The following is a 23722-nucleotide window of genomic DNA, read 5'->3' on the forward strand; positions in this document are numbered from 1 at the left end:
ATTCATTGACCAGCTACTTAATAAACAGTGCTGTACTAAGTGTTAAGGAATTATAATAAGAAGGTAAATTCCTATACCAATTAGAGGGCAGTTTTCTAATGATACTGGTTAAAGAAAAATACTTGTGGAATAATATTTGTCTGGGAAGGTTTTTTAGTTTGAGATATGAAATTTGGATTTGTAGAGATAAGGGATGTTTTGAGAGAATTTTGGTAGAGTTTAGAATAGGGATGGTATATATAAGTGATAGCAAGGGAAATAAAGAAGGAATTAATCAAGATAACACAGGTTTCTAGTTTAAAATGGCAGATTGACTCCATTTATTTATCTGCTCTGCTTCTCCAAACACTTATGAAATGATAGTAAATAATTAAAAAACAAATTAACCTACATAGACAAAGATATTGTGAGGAGTAAAATAGCAAATGGGAGATTTAAATGAGTATTGGGAAGCTGGAAACCAGAGAGGAGTGGTAATTGATTTGGTTATAAAAGAAAGTTATCTAAGTGCCTACAAAAGGAGAAATTAATGAGAAGAGAAGAGGTTTGCCTTATGAACCCCTTGAGAGGCTTAGTACTGTACTTGAAGTATCAGGTATTGGCGCACATTGGGAGCAGGGCGTGGAAGGAGGGAAGATTAGTTGAAAGTTTATATACAAATCCATTAGAATCACCCCAGGTTCTCTCCTCTATTCTGAATATCTAGGCAAACTCACCCTACAGTTCTCCTGTGGAGGAAGCTGGAGGTTTATTTTCTGGAGAAGCTGAACTGGGAAAATAGATTTGGGAATACCAGGCACAACAGAGGCTTGGGGTGAGGTATGTGGCTGAAAACACAGGAATTAAGTGAAATATGTACATTAAACTATTAAATCCTCAGGATCCTTGCTTTCCACCTCTCCCAGAAAGTTTATAATCCCTTAGGTAGGAGATTGGAAGATTATTCTCCAGAGAAACTAAACAACACTATTAAATAGAACTCTACACATTAACTTGGGGAGATTATCTCTGTGAAAAGGCTGATTTGCTGCCTAAGCATTCTACTGTATGCAGTAAACTCCAATTGATAAGGCATGGCCAAAAAATAAAAATCTAGTTTGCTTTTTAATGGCTCAATTTAAAATTTTCTTAATTTGTCTTTTATACAATTTTTAAAGGTTACTTTCCATTTTTAGGTATTACAAAATATTGGCTATATAATCTATAAAAATTTTGAATCACTATGTTGTACATCTGAAACTAATATAATATTGTAAATCAACTAATATAATATCATACCTCAATTAAAAAAAGTATTTTGGATTAGTGGTAAATGTATATTGCAAACTCTAGGGCAATCAGTAAAAAAAAAAAGTTTTTAAAAATTTCTTAAGAGTTGATTAGGGAAATCACATGGAAGATGACCCGAAAAAATTGAAAACAGGAAAAGACGTTAAGGATCATGCTATGAGTCTAATACCCAACTAACAGCAGTTGCAAAAAAGAGAGAAAACAGAAGAGTGGGAATATCAAATAAATATTCTAAAACAGTTTCTAGAAATGAAGAACAAGAGTATTCAGATTGCAAGGGCACACTGAGTACTCAGCACAGTGTAGGTAAAAAAAATCTACCCAAACGCACATTTCTATGAAATTTCAGAACAACAGACATTAAGAAAGACACCAAACATTAAGGTATAACTGTCAATTAAATATAGAGATAGGATAAAGACTTTTCAGACATGCAAGGGCCCAAAGTATATCTCTATCTTTATATCTACAGATAAATGTATCTGCCATGCATCCTTTTTTTTTCAGAGAACAACTGAAGAATGGTTCAGCAAAACAAAAGAATAAATCAAGGAGAGGGAAACATGGCTCTAACTTAGGAGAGAGGTGAAAGGAATTCCCAGGACCACAGCTAATGAATCAGGCCCAGAGAAATATCCAGTTTATATCGAAGAGGGAAGACTAGAGTCTGCAGGAGTGAGAAGAGATCTCTAGGGGAGAAAAATGTAACTGAGGGATTATTTGTGTTGGAGCATTTGAAAAAAGTACTGAAAGTCTTATGAAAGTGGTTTATTGTTTTGGTTTGGTTTAAGGAGTTGACAAAAGTATATAATGATGGTAATAATACAATATATTTATATTTTAATATGTGTTATGTCATGTGATTTTCTTAACCATTCTCTGAGATAATGGCAAGCCCAGTATTATTCTTCTCATTGTTTGTCATTGTATTCACGTGAAAATAGGCTCAAAGACATTGAGTGTCACAGTGGTAGATAACAAGACTAGATTCCTGGTCTTTCCACTACACCGTGGATCTTCTACCAAAAGGTCTGAATGTGTGCCTTATGTTATTCTTCTAAACTAGCTTAATCCATCTCTAACAGATCTCTAACACATAAGAAAGGCACATGGCAAAAACCTCCCTCTTCTTAGAAATCAACCAGGAACCCCCTTACTTGTTCCCAGTTTGCTGTGACCTTTATTTTGCTTCTGACCTCTGTACTTATTGTTTGAACTTGGTAAAAGTGCCAGGCACTGTGCTAGGCATTGGGAATGCAAAGATGAATAATACATGGTCCCTCTCCTTGAGGAGCCTCCAATGAGAAGTCTTTTCATTGAGAATACAGCTATGTAAACAAATATTATAACTATAGTAATGATTGATATAATAAAGATATGTTTGGACTACTATATTTCCTAATTGCCTGTAGAGAACAGGAAAAGCACAAACTGCTCATTATTAAAATTAAGTAGGAATTGACAAGGAGAGGAGGGGAGTTTTAGTTAAAATATGTAAAGGGACGAGGTGTGAAAAAACGTCTTGTTTTGGACTACAAGGTCTTCAGAATAGCTAGAGTATATGTAATATGTTGGGGAATGGCAGGATGTGAGGCTGAAAAGGAAAGAATTTGTATACCTTGAGTTTAGACTTTGTTCTATAGGCCATGGTGAGTTATTGAAGGATTTTAATTTGGGAGGAATATGATATTTGTGGTTTTGAAAGGTAATTCCATGTTATTTCAAAGTCAGTTATAATTGGAAAAATTTGGGAGCAGATCAAATGCCCAATTTAAATTACCAATGATAATTGAAGGGTAGCAGAATATGCCACCTCAGAATATGCCTATTTGGCATAAGGATTATTTTGAGCTGATTATTTTTAAGAAACAGGCACAGAAGAAGTTCTGAAAACAGGGTGGAAGTTACTCTTTTGTGAGGGGCATTTACATTTATGAAGGAAACCTCCATTTGTAAGTGTCTCCTTCTCTGTGTCTAGAGGAGAAGGATGACTCTAAATCACAAGAAACTCCTATCAGTGTAAATGGCACCAACTTAAATCTGCATAACAAACTTCACCCTTGCTTACTGTGCTTTTCCTGATACCCTTCCATAACTGGCCTCCCTCACAACATCTTTCTTTTGTCCTTAACTGAAGATGGTATATAAGGTGGTGGCTTGAGCCATCTCAGGGATTTACTCAATTTTTCTGGGTATCTCTCAGGTATACATGAGGTATACATGTTAATAAAATTCTGTTTGTTTTTCTCTTATCTGTCTTTTATTATAGGGGGTCTAAGCCAAGAACTCAGAAGGGTGGAGGAAAAATTATTTTTCCTTCCCTACATAATGGTCAAATAAAGTGTGGCATATCCATACAACAGAAAGTTACTCAGGCTTTACATATTTTTTAAAAATATGTAAAGAATGTGCTATGACACAATGTTAAATGAAAACACTTGAGAATAAGTCCTAAGTATATGGAGAGATATATTCATAGATGGAAAGTCTCAAGTTCATAAAATATTTATTTTTGGGACTTGACTGGCAGTCTAGTGGTTAAGACTCCACACTTCCACTGCAGGGGGCATGGGTTTGATCCCTGGTCAGGAAACTAAGATCCTGCATGCCATGAGGCACAGCCCCAAAAAAGAAAGAGTTTAGTTTTTTCCAAATTGTTTTATAGTGAAATGCACTTCTAATTTTAAAAAGTCCCCCAATAGGGTTTTCTGTTTTTGTTTTTATTCTTTGGCATTTTATTAATTTTTTAAAAATATTTATTTATTTATTTGTTTGGTTGCATTGGGTCTTAGCTGTGGCACGCAGGCTCAGTAGTTGTGGCACTCAGGCTTAGTTGCCCGGCGGCATGTGGGATCTTAGTTCCCCAACCAGGGATTGAACCCACATCCCCTGCACTGGAAGGCAGACTGCACCACCAGGGAAGTCCCTATTTTTTGGCATTTTAAATTTAGGTTGTTTAATATTAAGTCCCTTTTAGGTTGTTTAATGTTAATGTGTTTCAAACAATGCAGATTCTGCATCTGTGGCTCCAGTCAGATAACCAGTAGTACAAATTAGCTTCAAGATACACACACTGACAGATGGGAATTAATGACATCTGCCTTTTCTACTGTGTGAAAAATCCAGAATATATTAATTTAATTTTACCAAGAATTAAAGGAGGCTTTAAAAAATAAAATTAAAATGAAATAATTTTCCTTTATAAAAAAAAAGGATACACACACTGAACAAAAGAGGTTGAGGGAGCTAAGCAGGGTGTGGGGGGATCCAAGGGGAGAAGGAAGGAGAAGAAACAATTGAACACACATGCAGTCTTTTCCATACCACCTTCAATGATGACCTGCTTCACAGGGAAAGTAAAAGTAGGCAGGAGTGAGCAACCACGGATTGTTGAACTGTTACCAGTACCATGCTTTTCAGCAACATTTCAGCAGAGTGTGAAACACTTTTTACAGCAAAACCATTACAACAAACTCCCCAAACAACCTTTAACCAACAGGGTTTTTTAAAGCAACTGACATGGTGACCCAAAGTTTACAGGGAAGAAAAATGACCAAAGAATAGCTACAGCACAACTGAAAAAGAATAAGATGGAGGGACTTCCCATAAAGATATCAAGACTTTTTATAAAACTATGATAATTAAAAACAGTGTGACTTTGATTTAGGAATAATCAAACTGAGCAGTTGAATAGAGAACCCAGAAATAGACCTATGTATATATGGAAACAATGTATGACTAAGGTGGTATTATAAATGACCAGGGGGAGGAAGGACGACTGAATAAATAGTATTGGGACAGCTAGAAAGCCATATTTTTAAAAAATGAAATTGGATCCCTACTTCAGACTCTATACAAAAATCCAGATGGACTAAAGACTTAAATTTGAAAGGCCAGACTAAAAATTTAGAAGACAATGAAGGAGAATATTTATGACTTTGGAATAGGGAAGGAAAAGAAACAAAAAAGCACTAACCATAAATAAAAAGATTGATAAATTTGACAATAATGAAAATTTTAACTTGTGTATATCAAATACTACCATAAAGAAGGGGAAAAGACAAGTACAAACTGGGAGAAAACACACATAGCTGATAAAGACTGATATCCAGAATACATAAAGAAATCCTATAAATGAATGAGAAAAGGAAAGCTAATAGAAAAATAGGCAGAAGACATAAGCTTGTCACAGAAGTGGAAATATGGCTTAAGGGTGTTTAGTCTTAATAATCAGAAAAGTACCAAATTTAGACCACAATGAAATTCAATTTAATGCTACTAGCTTTGCAGTAATTAATTTTTACCTTTCTTCCCACCCACCTACCTCAGACATGTATACCTTCAACTTTAATGCACTGAACTTCTTAAAATTCTGGTATTACATCATTTTCTTTTATTGTCTGGTTGCCAGCGTATAGTGCTTTGTTGTTATTGCCGCCTAGAATGCTCCTTCTTCCCTTAGTGCAGTGGTTCTTAAAGTGTGGTCCTCAGACCAGCATCAAGCATCACCAATGTATTTGTTAGAAATGCCCCACCACTGAACTGTCATTTCAAGGATGTTTGTATAGTGAATAACTATAAGTTAGAGATAGTATTTCACTCTAGAGCAGAGGGCAGGTTTCCTTGCAGCCCCATTAAAAAAGGTTGGGATTTCCTGAGCTCAGGGTTCCTTTCCTATAATGCAACCCACTGTGTGTACACAGTGTTACCTGGCTTTTGTCTCATCACCCGACGGAACTGCCCTTGGGGAACTGCTGGAAGAAAATGATGATACTCTTATTACTGTGAGTAGAAAGTTGCCCTTTGTCTCTAATCCAAGAGTCATGTCTTTTGTTATACCCATGAAACTCTGGCAGGCTAACTTTTTAGTTTGCAAGTGGGATAAAATTTCAGACCTTTCATAGTCCTTGACACAAGTCTTCCTTCTTTAAGTTAATGCTCTGAAATGGGAACCATTGCTTTTGATAATTCTTAATAGGAAGCATAATATTGAATGAGCTTAATGTATAACAAGACAGATATTTTTTCAGTTTCAATTTTTTTTTTTTTTGGCTGTGTTGCGTCTTCGTTACTGTGTGCGGGCTTCCTCTAGTTGCGGCAAGTGGGGGCTACTCTTTGTTGCAGTGCGCAGGCTTCTCATTGCAGTGGCTTCTCTTGTTGTGGAGCACGGGCTTTAGGTGCGCGGGCTTCAGTAGTTATGGTGCACGGGCTCAGTAGTTGCAGTGTGCGGGCTCTAGGGCATGCAGGCTTCAGTAGTTGTGGTGCACGGGCTCTAGAGCGCAGGCTCAGTAGTTGTGGTGCACAGGCTTAGTTGCTCCGTGGTATGTGAGATCTTCCCAGACCAGGAATCGAACCTGTGTCCCCAGCATTGACAGGCGGATTCTGAACCACTGTGACACAAGGGAAGTCCCAATTTTTAAAAAAATATATTTATTTATTTATTTGGCTGCACCAGATCTTAGTTGTGGCACATGGGATCTTCATTGCCACGTGCGGAATCTTCATTGCCATATGTAGGCTCCTTAGTTGGGGCATGCAGACTCTCAGTTGTGGCATGCAAGATCTAGTTCCCAGACCAGGGATGGAACCCAGGCCCCCTGCATTGTGAGTACGGGGTCTTAACCACTGGACCACCAAGGAAGTCCCATCAGTGTCAAATTTTGACTTTCAAATATTCTTTAGAATGTCTCCATTACCCTAATTTTATTTCTTTCTGTAATTTACTCATTCATCAAGCAAACATTTCTATGTGTTCTTTTTGTTCTTAATTTTCTCAGATTGTTGGCACCACTAGAAGCTGGTTTGATACAGAGAGATGGCTGAAAGTGATGGAAAAGAAAAAATTAAATGGACAACCACCATTATTATTAGCTCATCTCTTAAGGTAAAAGAGGCATTTGGGCCATTGATCTTGAATTTAAAATTAAAAGCATTAGAACAATATTTTTAAATATCTTTAGCTTGATTATCCGAAGTTGTGTGAATCAGCAAGTACATAATCTAAAATGTATTTTAAAGATAAATTATGAATGTCCCTACATACATTTTCCTACTACTCTAAATATTTGAAGGTTGGAAATTTTCTAAGTTCCTTTTTTTTTTCTCACTAAGCCTATTCTAATAGAGATGTTAAATGATTACAGAAACAATGCATATGCACATATATATTACTTAAGGTTTTTTGAAAGGTAAACAACAGAAACTGATCTGTCTAGACTTAGTGGCCTTGGGAGGAGGCTGTCTCCCTCCAGTTTGGATGGGGAAGGAATGGGAGTTGAATGCCTGAGGGCAGTTGGTCAGTCCACAACTGTTTTTAACTCCTCAGCCAACAGGATTTCTCCATTGCCCTGATGTTTATCTTATGGACACCACCTAATATCTAGAATGAAGGGGCAAGAAATGATTATTCCATGGTAAAGAGAGAGGCTAGAATAAGACTCTGAATACGATCTTTTTTATTCACCCTATCCATTCACTGCTGCCTCAAGATGCACTTTGCTCTGTTGGCTTTAGCCATCTAGCACCATACCAAATACCCATTTAAGACAGCCTCAAGGTTCATTGGAATTTTTCATGCTTCTTTTTGTTAGGTTTCTGGAATCCATATTTCTCTCTTGTTTCTTTAGCTTTTCCAGACTGATTTTGAGAGGGAGAGGGCAACCCATGCTAATGTGCTTGTTTTGTGCTTTCTATTTGTCCCACCTTTTCTTTTTTTATTATTTATTTGTTTGTTTATTTATTTGGCTATGTCAGGTCTTAGTTGCGGCATGCGGGATCTTCGTTGCAGCATGCGGGATCTTTCATTGTGGTGTGCAGCCTCTTCATTGTGGCACGCAGGCTTCTTTCTAGTTGTGGTGTGTGGGCTCCAGAGCGTGCAGGCTCAGTAGTTGTGGTGTGCAAGGCTCTAGAGCACATAGGTTTAGTCGCCTTGCGGCATGTGGGATCTTAGTTCCCCAACCAGGGATCGAACCTGTGTCCTCTGCATTGGAAGGTGGATTCTTAACCACTGGACCACCAGGGAAGTCCCATGTCCCACCTTTTCTCTGTTTCTTTTTTCTCTTCTTTTTTGCCTCCGTTTGTATTGATTGGTAATTTTTTCTCATTTTTTTTCTTAACTAGCTTTGAAACTAGCTAGTTTCTTAACTAGCTTTGAGGTAATTTTTTCTCATTTTTTTTCTTAACTAGCTTTGAAAAGTTTTTTTCTTAACTAGCTTTAAACAGCTCTATTTCTGTTTTTTAATAGTTACCCTACAAAATTTAACATGTGTACTTAGCCCCACAAAATCCAAAGTAAATAATTATTTTTATCTTCCTCTTAAATGACAAACAAATCTTAGAACACTAATTCCAATCAGCCTTTTCTTTTTCTTTTTTCTTTTTTTTTTGTGGTACACGGGCCTCTCACTGCTGTGGCCTCTCCTGTTGCGGAGCACAGGCTCCGGACGCACAGGCTCAGCAGCCGTGGCTCACAGGCCTAGCCGCTCCGTGGCATGTGGGATCTTCCCGGACCGGGGCACGAACCCGTGTCCCCTGCATCGGCAGACGGACTCTCAACCACTGTGCCACCAGGGAAGCCCCAATCACCCTTTTCTGTATTATATTTTGTTATCATATACAGTTTAATTCTATCAATTTTTTAACTCAACGAAGTGCTATTATTTTCTAAAGTTAGCATTTGTTTAGATTCACTCATGTCTTTGTTACTTTCTTTGCTCTTCTTTTCTTCTTTTGGCTCAGACCTTCCATTTTGGATCATTTTCTTTTTTATCTGAAGAATATAATTTAGAAATTATCTAAATGAGGATCCTCTCAGTTTTTGTTAGTATCAAAATACAGTTGACCCGGGCTTCCCTGGTGGCTCAGTGGTTGAGAGTCCTCCTGCCGATGCAGGGGACACGGGTTCGTGCCCTGGTCCGGGAAGATCCCACATGCTGTGGAGCGGCTAGGCCCGTGAGCCATGGCCGCTGAGCCTGCGCGTCCAGAGCCTGTGCTCCGCAACAGGAGAGGCCACAACAGTGAGAGGCCCGTGTACCGCAAAAAAAAAAAAAAAAAAAATAGAGTTGACCCTTAAACAACGTGGGGTTATAGGCAGTGACTCCCTCACAGTCAAAACTTCACGTTTAACTTTACATTTGGCCCACTGTATCAGCAGTTCTGCATGTGAGGATTCAACCAAACTCAGATTGTATAGTACATGTATTTATAGAAAAAAATCCACATAAAAGTGGATCCACACAGTTCAAACCTGTGTTGTACAAGGATCAACTATATTTTTGTCTTCCCCTTGATCTTGAAAGATGTTTTAAAAATCAATTTAATTCAGGTATAACTTACATACAATAAAATACACACATTTTAAATGTACAGCTTAATGAATTTTGACAAATGTGTATACCTGTGTAACCATCACCCCAATCAAAATATATAGAACATTTTTGTCACTCCAGAAAGCTCTGTCATGCCCTTTTGTAGTCAGTCCTTTTCCAGTTCCCCACCGCAAGCAACCATTGATCTGATTTATCACTATAATTAGTTTTGCCTGTTGTAGAACTTCATATAAGTGGAGTGATACAGTTTGTACTTTTGTGTCTGGCTTCTTGCATTAAGCATAATGCTTTTGAGATTCATCCATGTTGTTACATATAACAATAATTTGTTATCTTTTCTTTGCTGAGTAGTAGTGTGTTGTATGAGTGTATACCAGTGTATCTATTCACTAATAGATAGATATTTGGGTTGTTTCCAGTTTTGGGCTATTATGAATTAAGTTGCTCTGAACATTCATATATGTCTCTGTTAAGACGTGTTTGAATTTCTTTTATAAATACCTAATAATGGAACTCCTGGGTCATATGATGAGTGTATGTTTATAAGAGATTACAAACTGTTTTTCAAAGTTCACTACAAATGAACACTGAATCCATTTAACTATATAGCTAAACTAAAACTAAATGCAGGGGTTATGGTTTTATATTCCCATCAGCAATGTATAAGAGTTCAAGTTGCTCCAAGTTGAAAAATATTTTCCACTAGATTTACAGTTATTTTCTCTCAGTGTACTGAAAATATCTTCACTGGATTCTGGCTTCTATTGTTTTTTGTTTTTTCTTTTGTTTGTTTTGTTTCAATTTTTTAAATATCTTTATTGGAGTATAATTGCTTTACATTGTTGTGTTAGTTGCTGCTATATAACAAAGTGAGTCAGCTATACATATATCCCCATATCCCTTCCCTCTTGCCTCTCCCTCCCACTGTCCCTATCCCACCCCTCTAGGTGGTCACAAATCACCGAGCTGATCTCCCTGTGCTATGCGGCTGCTTCCCACTAGCTATCTATTTGACATTTGGTAGTGTATATATGTCAGTGCCACTCTCTCACTTCATCTCAGCTTCTCCTTCCCCATGTCCTCAAATCCATTCTCTACGTCTATGTCTTTATTGCTGTCCTGCCCCTAGGTTCTTCAGAACATTTTTTTTTTTTTAGATTCCATACATATGTGTTAGCGTACAATATTTGTTTTTCTCTTTCTGACTTCACTCTGTATGACAGACTCTAGGTCCATCCACCTCACTACAAATAACTCAATTTCGTTTCTTTTTATGGCTGAATAATATTACATTGCATATATGTGCCACATCTTCTTTATCCATTCATCTGTCAATGGACACTTAGGTGCTTCCATGTCCTGGCTATTGTAAATAGAGCTGCAATGAACATTGTGGTACATGACTCTTTTTGAATTATGGTTTTCTCAGGGTATAATGCCCAGCAGTGGGATTGCTGGGTCATATGGTAGTTCTATTTTTAGTTTTTTAAGGAACCTCCATACTGTTCTCCATAGTGGCTGCATCAGTTTACATTCCCACCAACAGTGCAAGAGGGTTCCCTTTTCTCCACACCCTCTCCAGCATTAATTGTTTGTAGATCTTTTGATGATGGCCGTTCTGACTGGTGTGAGGTGATACTTCATTGTAGTTTTGATTTGCATTTGTCTAATGATTAGTGACGTTGAGCATCCTTTCATGCGTTTGTTGGCACTCTGTATATCTTCTATGGAGAAATGTCTATTTAGGTTTTCTGCCCATTTTTGGATTGGGTTTTTTGTTTTTTTGATATTGAGCTGCATGAGCTGCTTGTATATTTTGGAGATTAATCCTTTGTCAGTTGCTTCGTTTGCAAATATTTTCTCCCATTCTGAGGGTTGTCTTTTGGTCTTGTTTATGGTTTCCTTTGCTGTGCAAAAGCTTTTAAGTTTCATTAGGTCCCATTTGTTTATTTTTGTTTTTATTTCTGTTTCTCTAGGAGGTGGGTCAAAAAGGATCTTAGTGCAATTTATGTCATAGAGTGTTCTGCCTATGTTTTCCTCTAAGAGTTTTATAGTGTCTGGCCTTACATTTAGGTCTTTAATCCATTTTGAGTTTAGTTTTGTGTATGGTGTTAGGGAGTGTTCTAATCTCATACTTTTACATGTAGCTGTCCAGTTTTCCCAGCACCACTTATGGAAGAGGCTGTCTTTTCTCCATTGTGTATTCTTGACTCCTTTATCAAAGATAAGGTGACCATACGTCTGTGGGTTTATCTCTGGGCTTTCTATCCTGTTCCATTGATCTATATTTCTGTTTTTGTGCCAGTATCATACTGTCTTGACTGTAGCCTTGTAGTATAGTCTGAAGTCAGGAAGCCTGATTCCTCTAGCTCCATTTTTCTTTCTCAAGATTGCTCTGGCTATTCGGGGTCTTTTGTGTTTCCATACAAATTGTGAAATTTTTTGTTCTAGTTCTGTGAAAAATGCCAGTTGTAGTTTGATAGGGATTGCATTGAATCTGTAGATTCTTTGGGTAGTAGAGTCATTTTCACAATGTTGATTCTTCCAATCCAAGAACATGGTGTATCTCTCCATCTGTTTGTATGATCTTTAATTTCTTTCACCAGTGTCTTATAGTTTTCTGCATACAGGTCTTTTGTCTCCTTAGGTAGGTTTATTCCTAGATATTTTATTCTTTTAGTTGCAATGGTAAATGGGAATGTTTCCTTAATTTCTCTTTCAGATTTTTCATCATTAGTGCATAGGAATGCAAGAGATTTCTGTGCATTAATTTTGTATTGTGCTACTTTACCAAATTCATTGATTAGCTCCAGTGCTTTTCTGGTAGCATCTTTAGGATTCTCTATGTATAGTATCATGTCATCTGCAAACAGTGACGGTTTACTTCTTTTCCAATTTGGATTCCTTTTATTTCTTTTTCTTCTCTGATTGCTGTGGCTAAAACTTCCAAAACTATGTTGAATAATAGTGGTGAGAGTGGTTAGCCTTGTCTTGTTCCTGATCTTAGTGGAAATGGTTTCAGGTTTTCACCATTGGAATGATGTTGGCTGTGGGTTTGTCATATATGGCCTTTATTCTGTTGTGGTAAGTTCCCTCTATGCCTATTTTCTGGAGGGTTTTTATCATAAATGGGTGTTGAATTTTGTGAAAAGCTTTTTCTGCATGTATTGAGATGATCATATGGTTTTTATCCTTCAATTCATTAATATGGTGTATCACATTGATTGATTTGTGTATATTGAGGAATCCTTGCATTCCTGGGATAAACCCCACTTGATCATGGTGTATGATCCTTTAATGTGCTGTTGGATTCGGTTTGCTAGTGTTTTACTGAGGATTTTGCATCTGTGTTCATCAGTGATATTGGCCTGTAGTTTTCTTTCTTTGTGACGTCTTTGTCTGGTTTTGGTATCAGAGTGAGGGTGGCCTTGTAGAATGAGTTTGGGAGTGTTTCTCCCTCTGATATAGTTTGGAAGAGTTTGAGAAGGATAGGTGTTAGCTTTTCTCTAAATGTTTGATAGAATTCGCCTGAGAATCCATTAGGTCCTGGGCTTTTCTTTGCTGGAAGTTTTTTTTTTTTTTTTTTGCAATACACAGGCCTCTCACTGTTGTGGCCTCTCCCATTGCGGAGCACAGGCTCCGGACGCGCAGGCTCAGCAGCCATGGCTCACGGGCCCAGCTGCTCCACAGCATGTGGGATCTTCCCAGACCAGGGCACGAACCCGTGTCCCCTGCATCGGCAGGCGGACTCTCAACCACTGCGCCACCAGGGAAGCCCTGCTGGAAGATTTTTCATCACAGTCTCAATTTCAGTGCTTCTCATTGGTCTGTTTATATTTTCTCTTTCTTCCTGGTTCAGTCTCAGAGGTTCTGTTTTTCTAAGAATTTGTCCATTTCTTCCAGGTTGTCCATTTTATTGGCATATAGTTGCTTGTAGTAATCTCTCATGATCCTTTGTATTTCTGCAGTGTCAGTTGTTACTTCTCTTTTTTCATTTCTAATTCTATTTGAGTCTGTTTGAGTCTTCTCCCTTTTTTTCTTGATGAATCTGGCTAATGGTTTATCAATTTTGTTTATCTTCTCAAAGAACCAGTTTTTAGTTTTATTGATCTTTACTATAGTTTCCTTCATTTCTTTTTGATTTATTTCTGATCTGATCTTTATGATTGCTTTCCTTCTGCTAACTTTTAGGTGTTTTTTTGTTCTTCTTTCTCTAATTGCTTTAGGTGTAAGGTTATGTTGTTTATTTGAAATGTTTCTTGTTTCTTAAGGTGGGATTGTGTTGCTATAAACGTACCTCTTAGAACTGCTTTTACTGCATCCCATAGGTTTTGGGTCGTCGTGTTTTCATTGTCATTTGTTTCTAGGTATTTTTTGATTTCCTCTTTGATTTCTTCAGTGATCTCTTGGTTATTAAGTAGTGTATTGTTTAGCCTCCACGTATTTGTATTTTTTAGAGATTTTTTCCTGTAATTGATATCTAGTCTCACAGCATTGTGGTCGGAAAAGATACTTGATATGTTTTCAATTTTCTTAAATTTACCAAGGCTTGATTTGTGACCCAAGATATGATCTATCCTGGAGAATGTTCCATGAGCACTTGAGAAGAAAGTGTATTATGTTGTTTTTGGATGGAATGTCATATAAATATCAATTAGGTCCATCTTGTTTAATGAATCCTTTAAAGCTTGTGTTTCCTTATTTATTTTCATTTTGGATGATCTGTCCATTGGTGAAAGTGGGGTGGTAAAGTCCCCTGCTATGATTGTGTTACTGTCGATTTCCCCTTTTATGGCTGTTAGCATTTGCCGTATGTATTGAGGTGCTCCTATGTTGGGTGCATAAATATTTACCATTGTTATATCTTCTTCTTGGATTGATCCCTTCATCATTATGTAGTGTCCTTCTTTGTCTCATGTAATAGTCTTTATTTTAAAGTCTATTTTGTCTGATACGAGAATTACTACTCCAGCTTTCTTTTGATTTCCATTTGCATGGAATGTCTTTTTCCATCCCCTCACTTTCAGTCTGTATGTGTCCCTAGGTCTGAATTGTGTCTCTTGTAGACAGTATGTATACCGGTTTTGTTTTTGTATCCATTCAGCCAGTCTTTTGGTTGGAGCATTTAATCCATTTACATTTAAGGTAATTATCGATATGTATGTTCCTATTACCATTTTCTTAATTGTTTTGGGTTTGTTATTATAGGTCTTTTCCTTCTCTTTTTTTTCCTGCCTAGAGAAGTTCCTTTAGCATTTGTTATAAAGATGATTTGGTGGTGGTGAATTCTCTTAGCTTTTGCTTGTCTGTAAAGTTTTTAATTTCTCCATCAAATCTGAATGAGATCCTTGCTGGGTAGAGTAATCTTGGTTGTAAGTTCTTCCCTTTCATCACTTTCAGTATGTCCTGCCACTCCCTTCTGGCTTGCAGAGTTTCTGCTGAAAGCTCAGCTGTTAACCTTGTGGGGCTTCCCTTGTATGTTATTTGTTGTTTTTCCCTTGCTGATTTTTTCTTTGTATTTAATTTTTGATAGTTTGATTAATATGTGTCTTGGCGTGTTTCTCCTTGGATTTATCCTGTATGGAACTCTCTGCACTTCCTGGACTTGATTGACTATTTCCTTACCCATATTAGGGGAGTTTTCAACTATAATGTCTTGAAATATTTTCTCAGTCCCTTTCTTTTTCTCTTCTTCTTCTGGGACCCCTATAATTCGAATGTTGGTGTGTTTAATGTTGTCCCAGAAGTCTCTGACACTGTCCTCAATTCTTTTCATTCTTTTTTCTTTATTCTGCTCTGCAGTAGTTATTTCCACTATTTTATGTTCCAGGAAACTTATCCATGCTTTTTCCTCAGTTATTCTACTATTGCTTCCTTCTAGAGAATTTTTAATTTCATTTATTGTGTTGCTCATCATTGCTTGTTTGCTCTTTAGTTCTTCTAGGTCCTTGTTAAACGTTTCTTGTATTTTCTCCATTCTATTTCAAGATTTTGGATCATCTTTACTATCATTACTCTGAATTCTTTGTCAGGTAGACTGCCTATTTCCTCTTCATTTTTTTTTTTGGTCTGGTGGGTTTTTACCTTGATCTTTCATCTGCTCTGTGTTTCTGTCTTCTCATTTTGCTTAACTTACTGTGTTTGGGGTCTCCTTTTCACAGGCTGCAGGTTCGTAGTTCCCATTGTTTTTGGTGTCTGCCTCCAGTGGGTAAGCTTGGTTCAGTGGGTTGTGTAGCCTTCCTGGTGCAGGCGACTAGTGCCTGTGTTCTGGAGGATGAGGCTGGATCTTGTCTTTCTGGTGAGCAGGACCACGTCCGGTGGTGTGTTTTGGGGTGTCTGTGACCTTATTATGATTTTAGGCAGCCTCTCTGCTAATGGGTGGGGTTGTGTTCCTGTCTTGCTAGTTGTTTGGCATAGGGTGTCCAGCACTGTAGCTTGCTGCTCATTGAGTGGAGCTGTGTCTTAGTGTTTAGACGGAGATCTCTGGGAGAGCTCTCGCCGTTTGATATTACGTGGAGCCAAGAGGTCTCTGGTGGACCAATGTCCTAAACTTGGCTCTCCCACCTCAGAGGCACCGGCCTGACACCTGGCCGGAGCACCAAGACCCTGTCAGCCACATGGCTCAGAAGAAAAGGGAGAAAAAAAAGAAGGAAAGAAAGAAAGAAAAATAAAATAAAGTTATTAAAATAAAAATTATTAAAAATTAAAAAGTAATAGTAAAAAGAAAAAAAATAGAAAGAAAGAAGAGAGCAACCAAACCAAGAAAACAAATCCACCAATGATAACAAGTGCTAAAAACTATGCTAAAAACAAAACACAAACAAACAAACAAAAAAATGGACAGAGAGAACCGTAGGACAAATGGTAAAAGCAAAGCTATACAGACAGAATCACACAAAGAAGCATACACATATACACTCACAAAAAGAGAAAAAGGAAAAATATATTTATATCATTGCCCCCAAAGTCCACCATCTCAATTTTGTGATGATTCATTGTCTATTCAGGTATTCCACAGATGCAGGGTACATCAAGTTGATTGTGGAGATTTAATCCGCTGCTCCTGAGGCTGCTGAGAGATTTCCCTTTCTCTTCTTTGTTCACACAGCTCCTGGGTTCAGCTTTGGATTTGGCCCCGCCTCTGTGTGTAGGTCGCCTGAGGGCGTCTGTTCTTTGCTCAGACCAGACGGTGTTAAAGGAGCAGCTGATTCGGGGCCTCTGGCTCACTCAGGCTGGGGGGAGGGAGGGGTACGGAATGCAGGGCGAGTCTGCAGTGGCAGAGGCCGGTATAACGTTACGCACCCCATGTGTTCTCCCGGGGAAGTTGGCCCTGGATCACAGGACCCTGGATCACAGGACCCTGGCAGTGGCGGGGCGGCACAGGCTCCCTGGAGGGGAGGTGTGGCTAGTGACCTGTGCTTGCACACAGGCTTCTTGGTGGCTGCAGCAGCAGCCTTAGCATCTCATGCCTGTCTCTGGTATCTGCGCTGATAGCCGCGGCTCGCGCCCATCTTTGGAGCTTGTTTAGGTGGTGCTCTGAATCCCCTCTCCTCGCGCACCCCGAAACAATGGTCTCTTGCCTCTTAGGCAGCTCCAGACTTTTTCCCGGACTCCCTCCCAGCTAGCTATGGCGCAGTAGCGCCCTTCAGGCTGTGTTCATGCAGCCAACCCCAGTCCTCTCCCTGGGATCTGACCTCCGAAGCCTGAGCCTCAGCTCCCAGCCCCCACCCGCCCCGGCGGGTGAGCAGACAAGCCTCTCGGGCTGGTGAGTGCCGGTTCGGCACCAATCCTCTGTGCGGGAATCTCTCCGCTTTGCCCTCTGCACCCCTGTTGCTGCGCTCTCCTCCATGGCTCTGAAGCTTCCCCGCTCCACCACTCGCAGTTTCCGCCCGCGAAGGGGATTTCTAGTGTGTGGAAACTTTTCTTCCTTCACAGCTCCCTCCCAGTGGTGCAGGTCCCATCCTTATTCTTTTGCCTCTGTTTATTCTTTTTTCTTTTACACTCCCCAGGTACGTGGGGAGTTTCTTGCCTTTTGGGAAGTCTGAGGTCTTCTGCCAGCATTCAGTAGGTGTTCTGTAGGAGTTGTTTCACATGTAGATGTATTTCTGATGTATTTGTGGGGAGGAAGGCGATCTCCACGTCTCACTCCTCCACCATCTTGAAGGTCACCCTCAGTGTTTCCCTGTCTTATTTGAATAAGGAACATCTTTTAATATCTCATGAGACTAATATTTAATGAAACATAATTTGGAAAATCTAGTCTTAGCTCCTTGTTATTTTGAAAACTTAACTCTTGAACTTACCTATTTTTTCGTAATTTAGTACTTTCTAATTTTATCTTTATTATTTTCTTCTACTATTTTCTTTATACTTCTCTTAGTTGGGTCCTGGATAGGATAGAATTGAAATTCATCAGCGTGGCATACATGGTCCTAATGATCTGCCATCAGTTATTCCTAACACTGTCTCCAAATTAACTGATTCATACACAACTGACACCCTTAAAAGAATCATACTTTCAGGTCTGAATGCCTTTGTCTATGTTTTCTGTCTACGTTCTTCTCACATTTTTCTTCTTCCTTCACTTGTCTGCTTAATAAACTCTTTTCCATTTAAAAGATTTACCTCAAATTTTATGAAACTTTCCTGACTCACATCTGTTACATCCTTTTATATAGTTTCTGGTTCTTTGCCAAAATTCTCAACCTTGCCTTTCATCTCCTTGAACATAGTAAACAGCTATTTTAAAGTATATACATGATAACTTTACTATATGTATCCCCTATGACTCTGCTTCTATTACCTGTTGTTTTTCATAGTTCTCTTTCATGTAATTTTGTTTTTGTATGTCTGATTATTTTTAACTGTGTGTTGGAATTTGTATTTGAAAAATTGTGGAAATAATTTGAGGTCTAGAATAGTGTTATATTCCTCTAGAGAAACCTTAATTCTGCGAGAGAATTAAACCTCTAATGTCCTAAGCAGGGTTGCCAGGTAAAATACAGGACACTCGTTAAATTTGAGTTTCAGATAAACAATGAATTTAGTGTAAGTCCATCCCAAATATTGCACAGGACATAGTTATACCAAAAAATTATGTTGTTTATATGAAATTCAAATTTAACTGGATGTTCTATTTTTTTATTTGCTAATCTGGCAACCCAAGCCCTAAGGCTTCTATTGTATCTAATAAAGGAGCTTATCTCCTGTTCATTTAGATGATACTAGTCATGTGAGAATTGAGAAAATAGTCATTCAGATAATTTTTTGTTCTGTAGTTGAAATGAGGAGACCTAACTGAGAAGGGTCGCTCTAGGGAGTGCTTCTGCAAGGTACTTGGGAGCACTAGTAATACAATTTTAAGGATTGAAATGGTTTGAAGTTAGGCTGCAGCCCCTGTGAGAGCTGTTCTACTTTTGTCAAAAGCTCTGTTCAGCCTCTCATCTATCTCTTCCTGAACTGACAGATGCCCTCAGGAAAAAAAATCACCTAAGTGCTGATCTCTTATCTTTGAATTTCTGTATTGGTCTTGGTCTTGTAATTTTTCACTATCCTGCTAACTCTCTGATGCATTCAAGCAGATTTTTTAAAATTTCCAGCTTTTCTAGTTGCCTTCAGCAGGAGGGTTGGCCTAAATTACTTAATCTGCCATCACTGGAAGCAATGTGTAATTTTAAAACAGCAGAAGAAAACTCATGCGAAGAGTCTTAATTGAACTCTAGGTCAGGATCTGTTTGAGTACCATAAAATACTCTTTTTAGGAAGGAAGGGAATCAAGTATTCTATATCTAATTCCAACCTGTGTGCTTAAAATATACATGTTCTGAGGCTAAATATAAAGTTTATATAAGGGATTTTTATCCACTTGGAGACTAACAAGCTTGAGTTTTAACCAATCCATAAATAGTATAAACCACTTATATTTTAGTGCTTTGTGTAATATCTAATTACATGGGTAGAATAGGAAATTAGATGAATTTTGAAATGCTTAGTGTTTAAACCAAAAGTCCTATTGCTGTCTTCATGTTTTCTAACTCACCTAAGGCTTAAAACATTTGAAAAGTATACTAAAAGTAACTGTAATGTAAACATGAATTGGAGAATTGGTTGTCTCCTTGTGGTACTCTGTATGGCACTTCATCTAAGAAACACACCACCATACACCTTCTATTTATACATTAATGCATGTCGGAATCCATCTTCAGGTTGTTTTTCAAAGAGAAGTTTGTGTTTGCTCTTATAGTTTAACTCTTTAATACTGTCCTTATTTTCTTCCCTAAGTAACATAACTAGTACACAACTCATTTCCAAACCACAGTATGTTTCAAAACTAAATATTTTTATTTATTTTTAACTTTTTTTCTCCATAGAGAGAGCACATTTGGTATCTCTGTTGATGATCAAATCTTTAAGTGGTACAGTTATAAAAGAAGCTATTAAACTTATTTTAATTTTTTGATTAGCTTTAATTAAACTCTTTAAAACATGTCTTAAGTTTGTATTTCTGAAAATTTTTTTAAGAGTTATGAAGTGGCAACTGCCCTAGAAAATCGAAGCCATAAGGTTCGGTATTCAGATTCAGTGGAAAATGGATCAATTATATTTTCTCTTTCTGGTACAGTATATTTGCTAACTTCCTTGATTTAAGTTTCTTAATAAATAAGTAAGTGTAAATTCTAATAATTTGGTAGTTCAGTAACTAAGTAATAAGCTTAAGGTGTTACCTTTTGGGAGAGGTAAATGTGTAAAACTTTGTTAGTGCTGCAAAAGCAGTACATATGGCCAATTACAAAATATATTCCTTTTTAGATTACAATTGTTGAACTAAAGCTGAACCAGTGGGGTCTGGTAGAGGATGGTACAAACTACTTGCTTTGGAACGAAGTTGAAAATAGAACAAAGCCACCCTCCCCAACAGTCAATACTTAAAATATTACCCATATTAACAGAGGCCAACATCACGATATTGGTCAAAATCCATATACAAAAACAATATAGAAGAATGTTTTTCATGATTTTGTACAAGAGTTTGCTGAACATAATATTGATATAAACAAAGCTAACTAAAGGAAACAAATGGGGACAAATGTTCCTGAAATCATAAAACTGTACAACTGTGAGTCATGGGCAAAGTACAGGAAGGAATTAGATTAGGATATGAGAAAGCTGGGGACATGGGAAGGAGGCAGCTCTACTTGTGCTTGGAAAATGACAGAAGTGATTAAAAAACATGGAGGTGAAGGATTTTATTAGAATGGTTACAAACAGACCTGTACTCTAGCAGAGATTTTGGAAAACAGGCACTTTCAAAAGCTCCTAGAAATAGACCTCCAGGCTGAAAATGGTCCAACCTCAAATTCATCTTTCCCGGTTGAATAGAGAGCCCTATATGCATTCTCTTATTTAATCCTTTCAACAAACCTATCAAAGAACTATTATTCCAACCTTACAGATGAAGAAATTTAGGTTCAGAGATGTTATATAAATTTTTAGCTCAGGTTGATTCAATTAGTATAATCACATAGTTGCTTTCCTCAGATTGTGTCTTCTCATCTTTTAAAGAGCTAAGTAGATTGTTTCCCTTCTGGACCATTCTTATAGGCCTGATACTGTTTCAGAGATCCTAGATATCTGCTTACTGTTTTAATTTATATAATAGTTTATGTTCTGATATAAAGGATTCTCCAAGAAATAACTAAAGGTTTGCTTAAAACAACTTTTCTTTAGTTGATTTCCAGCTTTTGAAAATCATAACATGAAAAATTAACATGTAACTAAAATTAGGCATTACTTTCATTGTGGACAGTGCCTTAGAGTAAAAAAAAAAGGTTACTGACCAAGAAAGGGTTTTTCCCTTAAATATTTAGATTAAGTCATCCTTTTATATACAGAGCACTTCAAAGAACTACCTAATTATTTTGTCATGTAAGAGTTTCATTATGGTAATTTCCATTTGTTATGGGTTTAGGGCCTGGGCACTTACAGCTATGTTTTACTTATAGTTATTTTTGTTGATTTTACTGAGTTTACAAAAAAAAATTTTATCAGTATGACAAAGTGACATTTTATATTACACTCACCTTTCCTAGGAGTTGCATTTTTATTGATGGATGCTAAAAAATGCTTTATGTCTGCTGAAGAAACATTTCTAGCCAAAATTGAGAAGTTTATTAACATTCACCGAAATAGTTTTTTGGTTCTGTCTGCTGCCCTGCATGGGCCTGAGGAATGGAAACTGATGTTCAGGATTCAGCAGAGGTATGGACAACAGCACTACAGACCTATTTTCCTGAAATTATTTTATTTTTATTTTTATTTTTTGCGGTACGCGGGCCTCTCATTGTTGTGGCCTCTCCCGTTGCGGAGCACAGGCTCCGGATGCGCAGGCCCAGCGGCCATGGCTCACGGGCCCAGCTGCTCCGCAGCATGTGGGATCTTCCTGGACCGGGGCACGAACCCGTGTCCCCTGCATCGACAGGCGGACTCTCAACCACTGCGCCACTAGGGAAGCCCCTGAAATTATTTTATTTACTTCGGTTCTGAATTATATTAGGCAAGCAAATTATGTTTTGCCAAAAGGTAAACTTTATCATGTTAACCTCTCATATTTAATAAAATGCAGGCCAAATAGCTAGTCTATGAATCAGGGTGACAAGTTTCAGAGTGCATGCTGATTTATGGGATTCCCCAGCAAGACTAAATCAGAAGTGAACACTGTTTAGTCAATTAAGTTCTGGCTGTAAAGCCATATCAAATCCTCTGTGGAATAAGGCAGGCATGAATGAATAAACAAATGACAAACAATAAGAGTTTTGTCTCTTCTTTCCACTTAAGGTAACAGATGTAAGTCATATGAACTATTTAACTTTTGAATTTTTTTTTCCAGATTCCTGGGTAGTAACCTACGGATACTTCCAGTACACAACACAATAAATGCTATTAATCTTATGTGCACCATAGCTAAGGTAAGTCACCTGAGGAAAATGACATACAAACATACACACTGATACACTTTAAGGTTCTTGACTTCAAAATGCACACCCTCTTCGGTAGAACTGACAAATATTCTGCTTCTGTTCCCCTCAGAGAAGTTGCTATTTTCGAACACATGCAACTCTTTCCCAAGCCTGAACTTAGCCTCTCAAGTCTTCTCAATTTATTTCCAGTACCAACTACCAGGATAAGTCATTTAGGGCCAAAAGAGCATTTGGCCATATATACACAGTGTTGACCCTATTAGTTACTTAAATCTTCTCTCAAATTCTAAAGTATAAATATTGGTAGTCATGAACTGTCAGAGTGCATACATACTATCTTATAACTTCACTGGTTATCCACTTTCTTTTCATACTTACTCTCCTCTGTAAAGTGTGCTCCCAACTCCCATAGGTAGAGTTAGGTGTTCCTTACTCTTATACTTGGAACAGATCCCTGTTGAAGCAGTTCTTAATAGTATTCTATTTTTTGGCTTGCACGTCTGAAATCTCTTAAAGACAGAGATCAGGTATTTTTCTATTACTCTAATAACCCATACACAGTACTGATTGATGCTTGTTGAATAAATAATGTTAGGTATTTTATGATGTGACCCTGTAAAAATACCTTATTTATCAAATAATGTTGCATGTTTATATCTTCTTCCAGATCACCTCCAAACCACACACAGATAGCATCTGCTACAGAATGATAACAACTAAAGCTTACATCATTGAGCAAAGTCCAGTTTGGAAAACACTTCAAAAGATAAAACTGAGTAGTGATACATTTAACCCAAATTAGATTATCAATTACAAATGTTCTTTTGGAAGAATATTAAAATAAAATACATACAATTAAAATGATTTTATTTTCAGGAGTTCTGTTACTTCCTTTAATAATGTTCAGAAAAGGGACTTCCCTGGTGGCACAGTGGTTGGGCATCCGTCTGCCAATGCAGGGGACGTGGGTTCAATCCCTGGTCCAGGAAGATCCCATGCCACAGAGCAACTAAGCCCGTGCGCCACAACTATTGAGCCTGCACGCCCTAGAGCCCATGTGCCACAACTACTGACCCACGCACCACAAATACTGAAGCCCACATGCTCTCGGGCCCACGTGCCGCAACT

At 37.8% G+C, this 23722-nt stretch overlaps 1 protein-coding gene across 1 annotated transcript; it reads left to right on the forward strand.

Annotated features, from left to right (window-relative positions):
- Positions 1-7105: 7105 nt before the first annotated feature.
- Positions 7106-23396, forward strand: LOC307048576 (protein SPO16 homolog; the record flags this gene model as incomplete). The annotated part of the gene is made up of 5 exons (XM_079697688.1): positions 7106-7174; positions 20139-20232; positions 21707-21875; positions 22504-22582; positions 23262-23396. 5 exons carry the CDS (start codon positions 7106-7108, stop codon positions 23394-23396), a joined length of 546 nt encoding a protein of 181 aa, XP_079553814.1.
- Positions 23397-23722: the final 326 nt, after the last annotated feature.

The sequence above is a fragment of the Hyperoodon ampullatus genome (genome assembly GCF_949752795.1).
Source record: "Hyperoodon ampullatus genome assembly, chromosome: 2".
Classification (NCBI taxonomy): Eukaryota; Metazoa; Chordata; class Mammalia; order Artiodactyla; family Ziphiidae; genus Hyperoodon; species Hyperoodon ampullatus.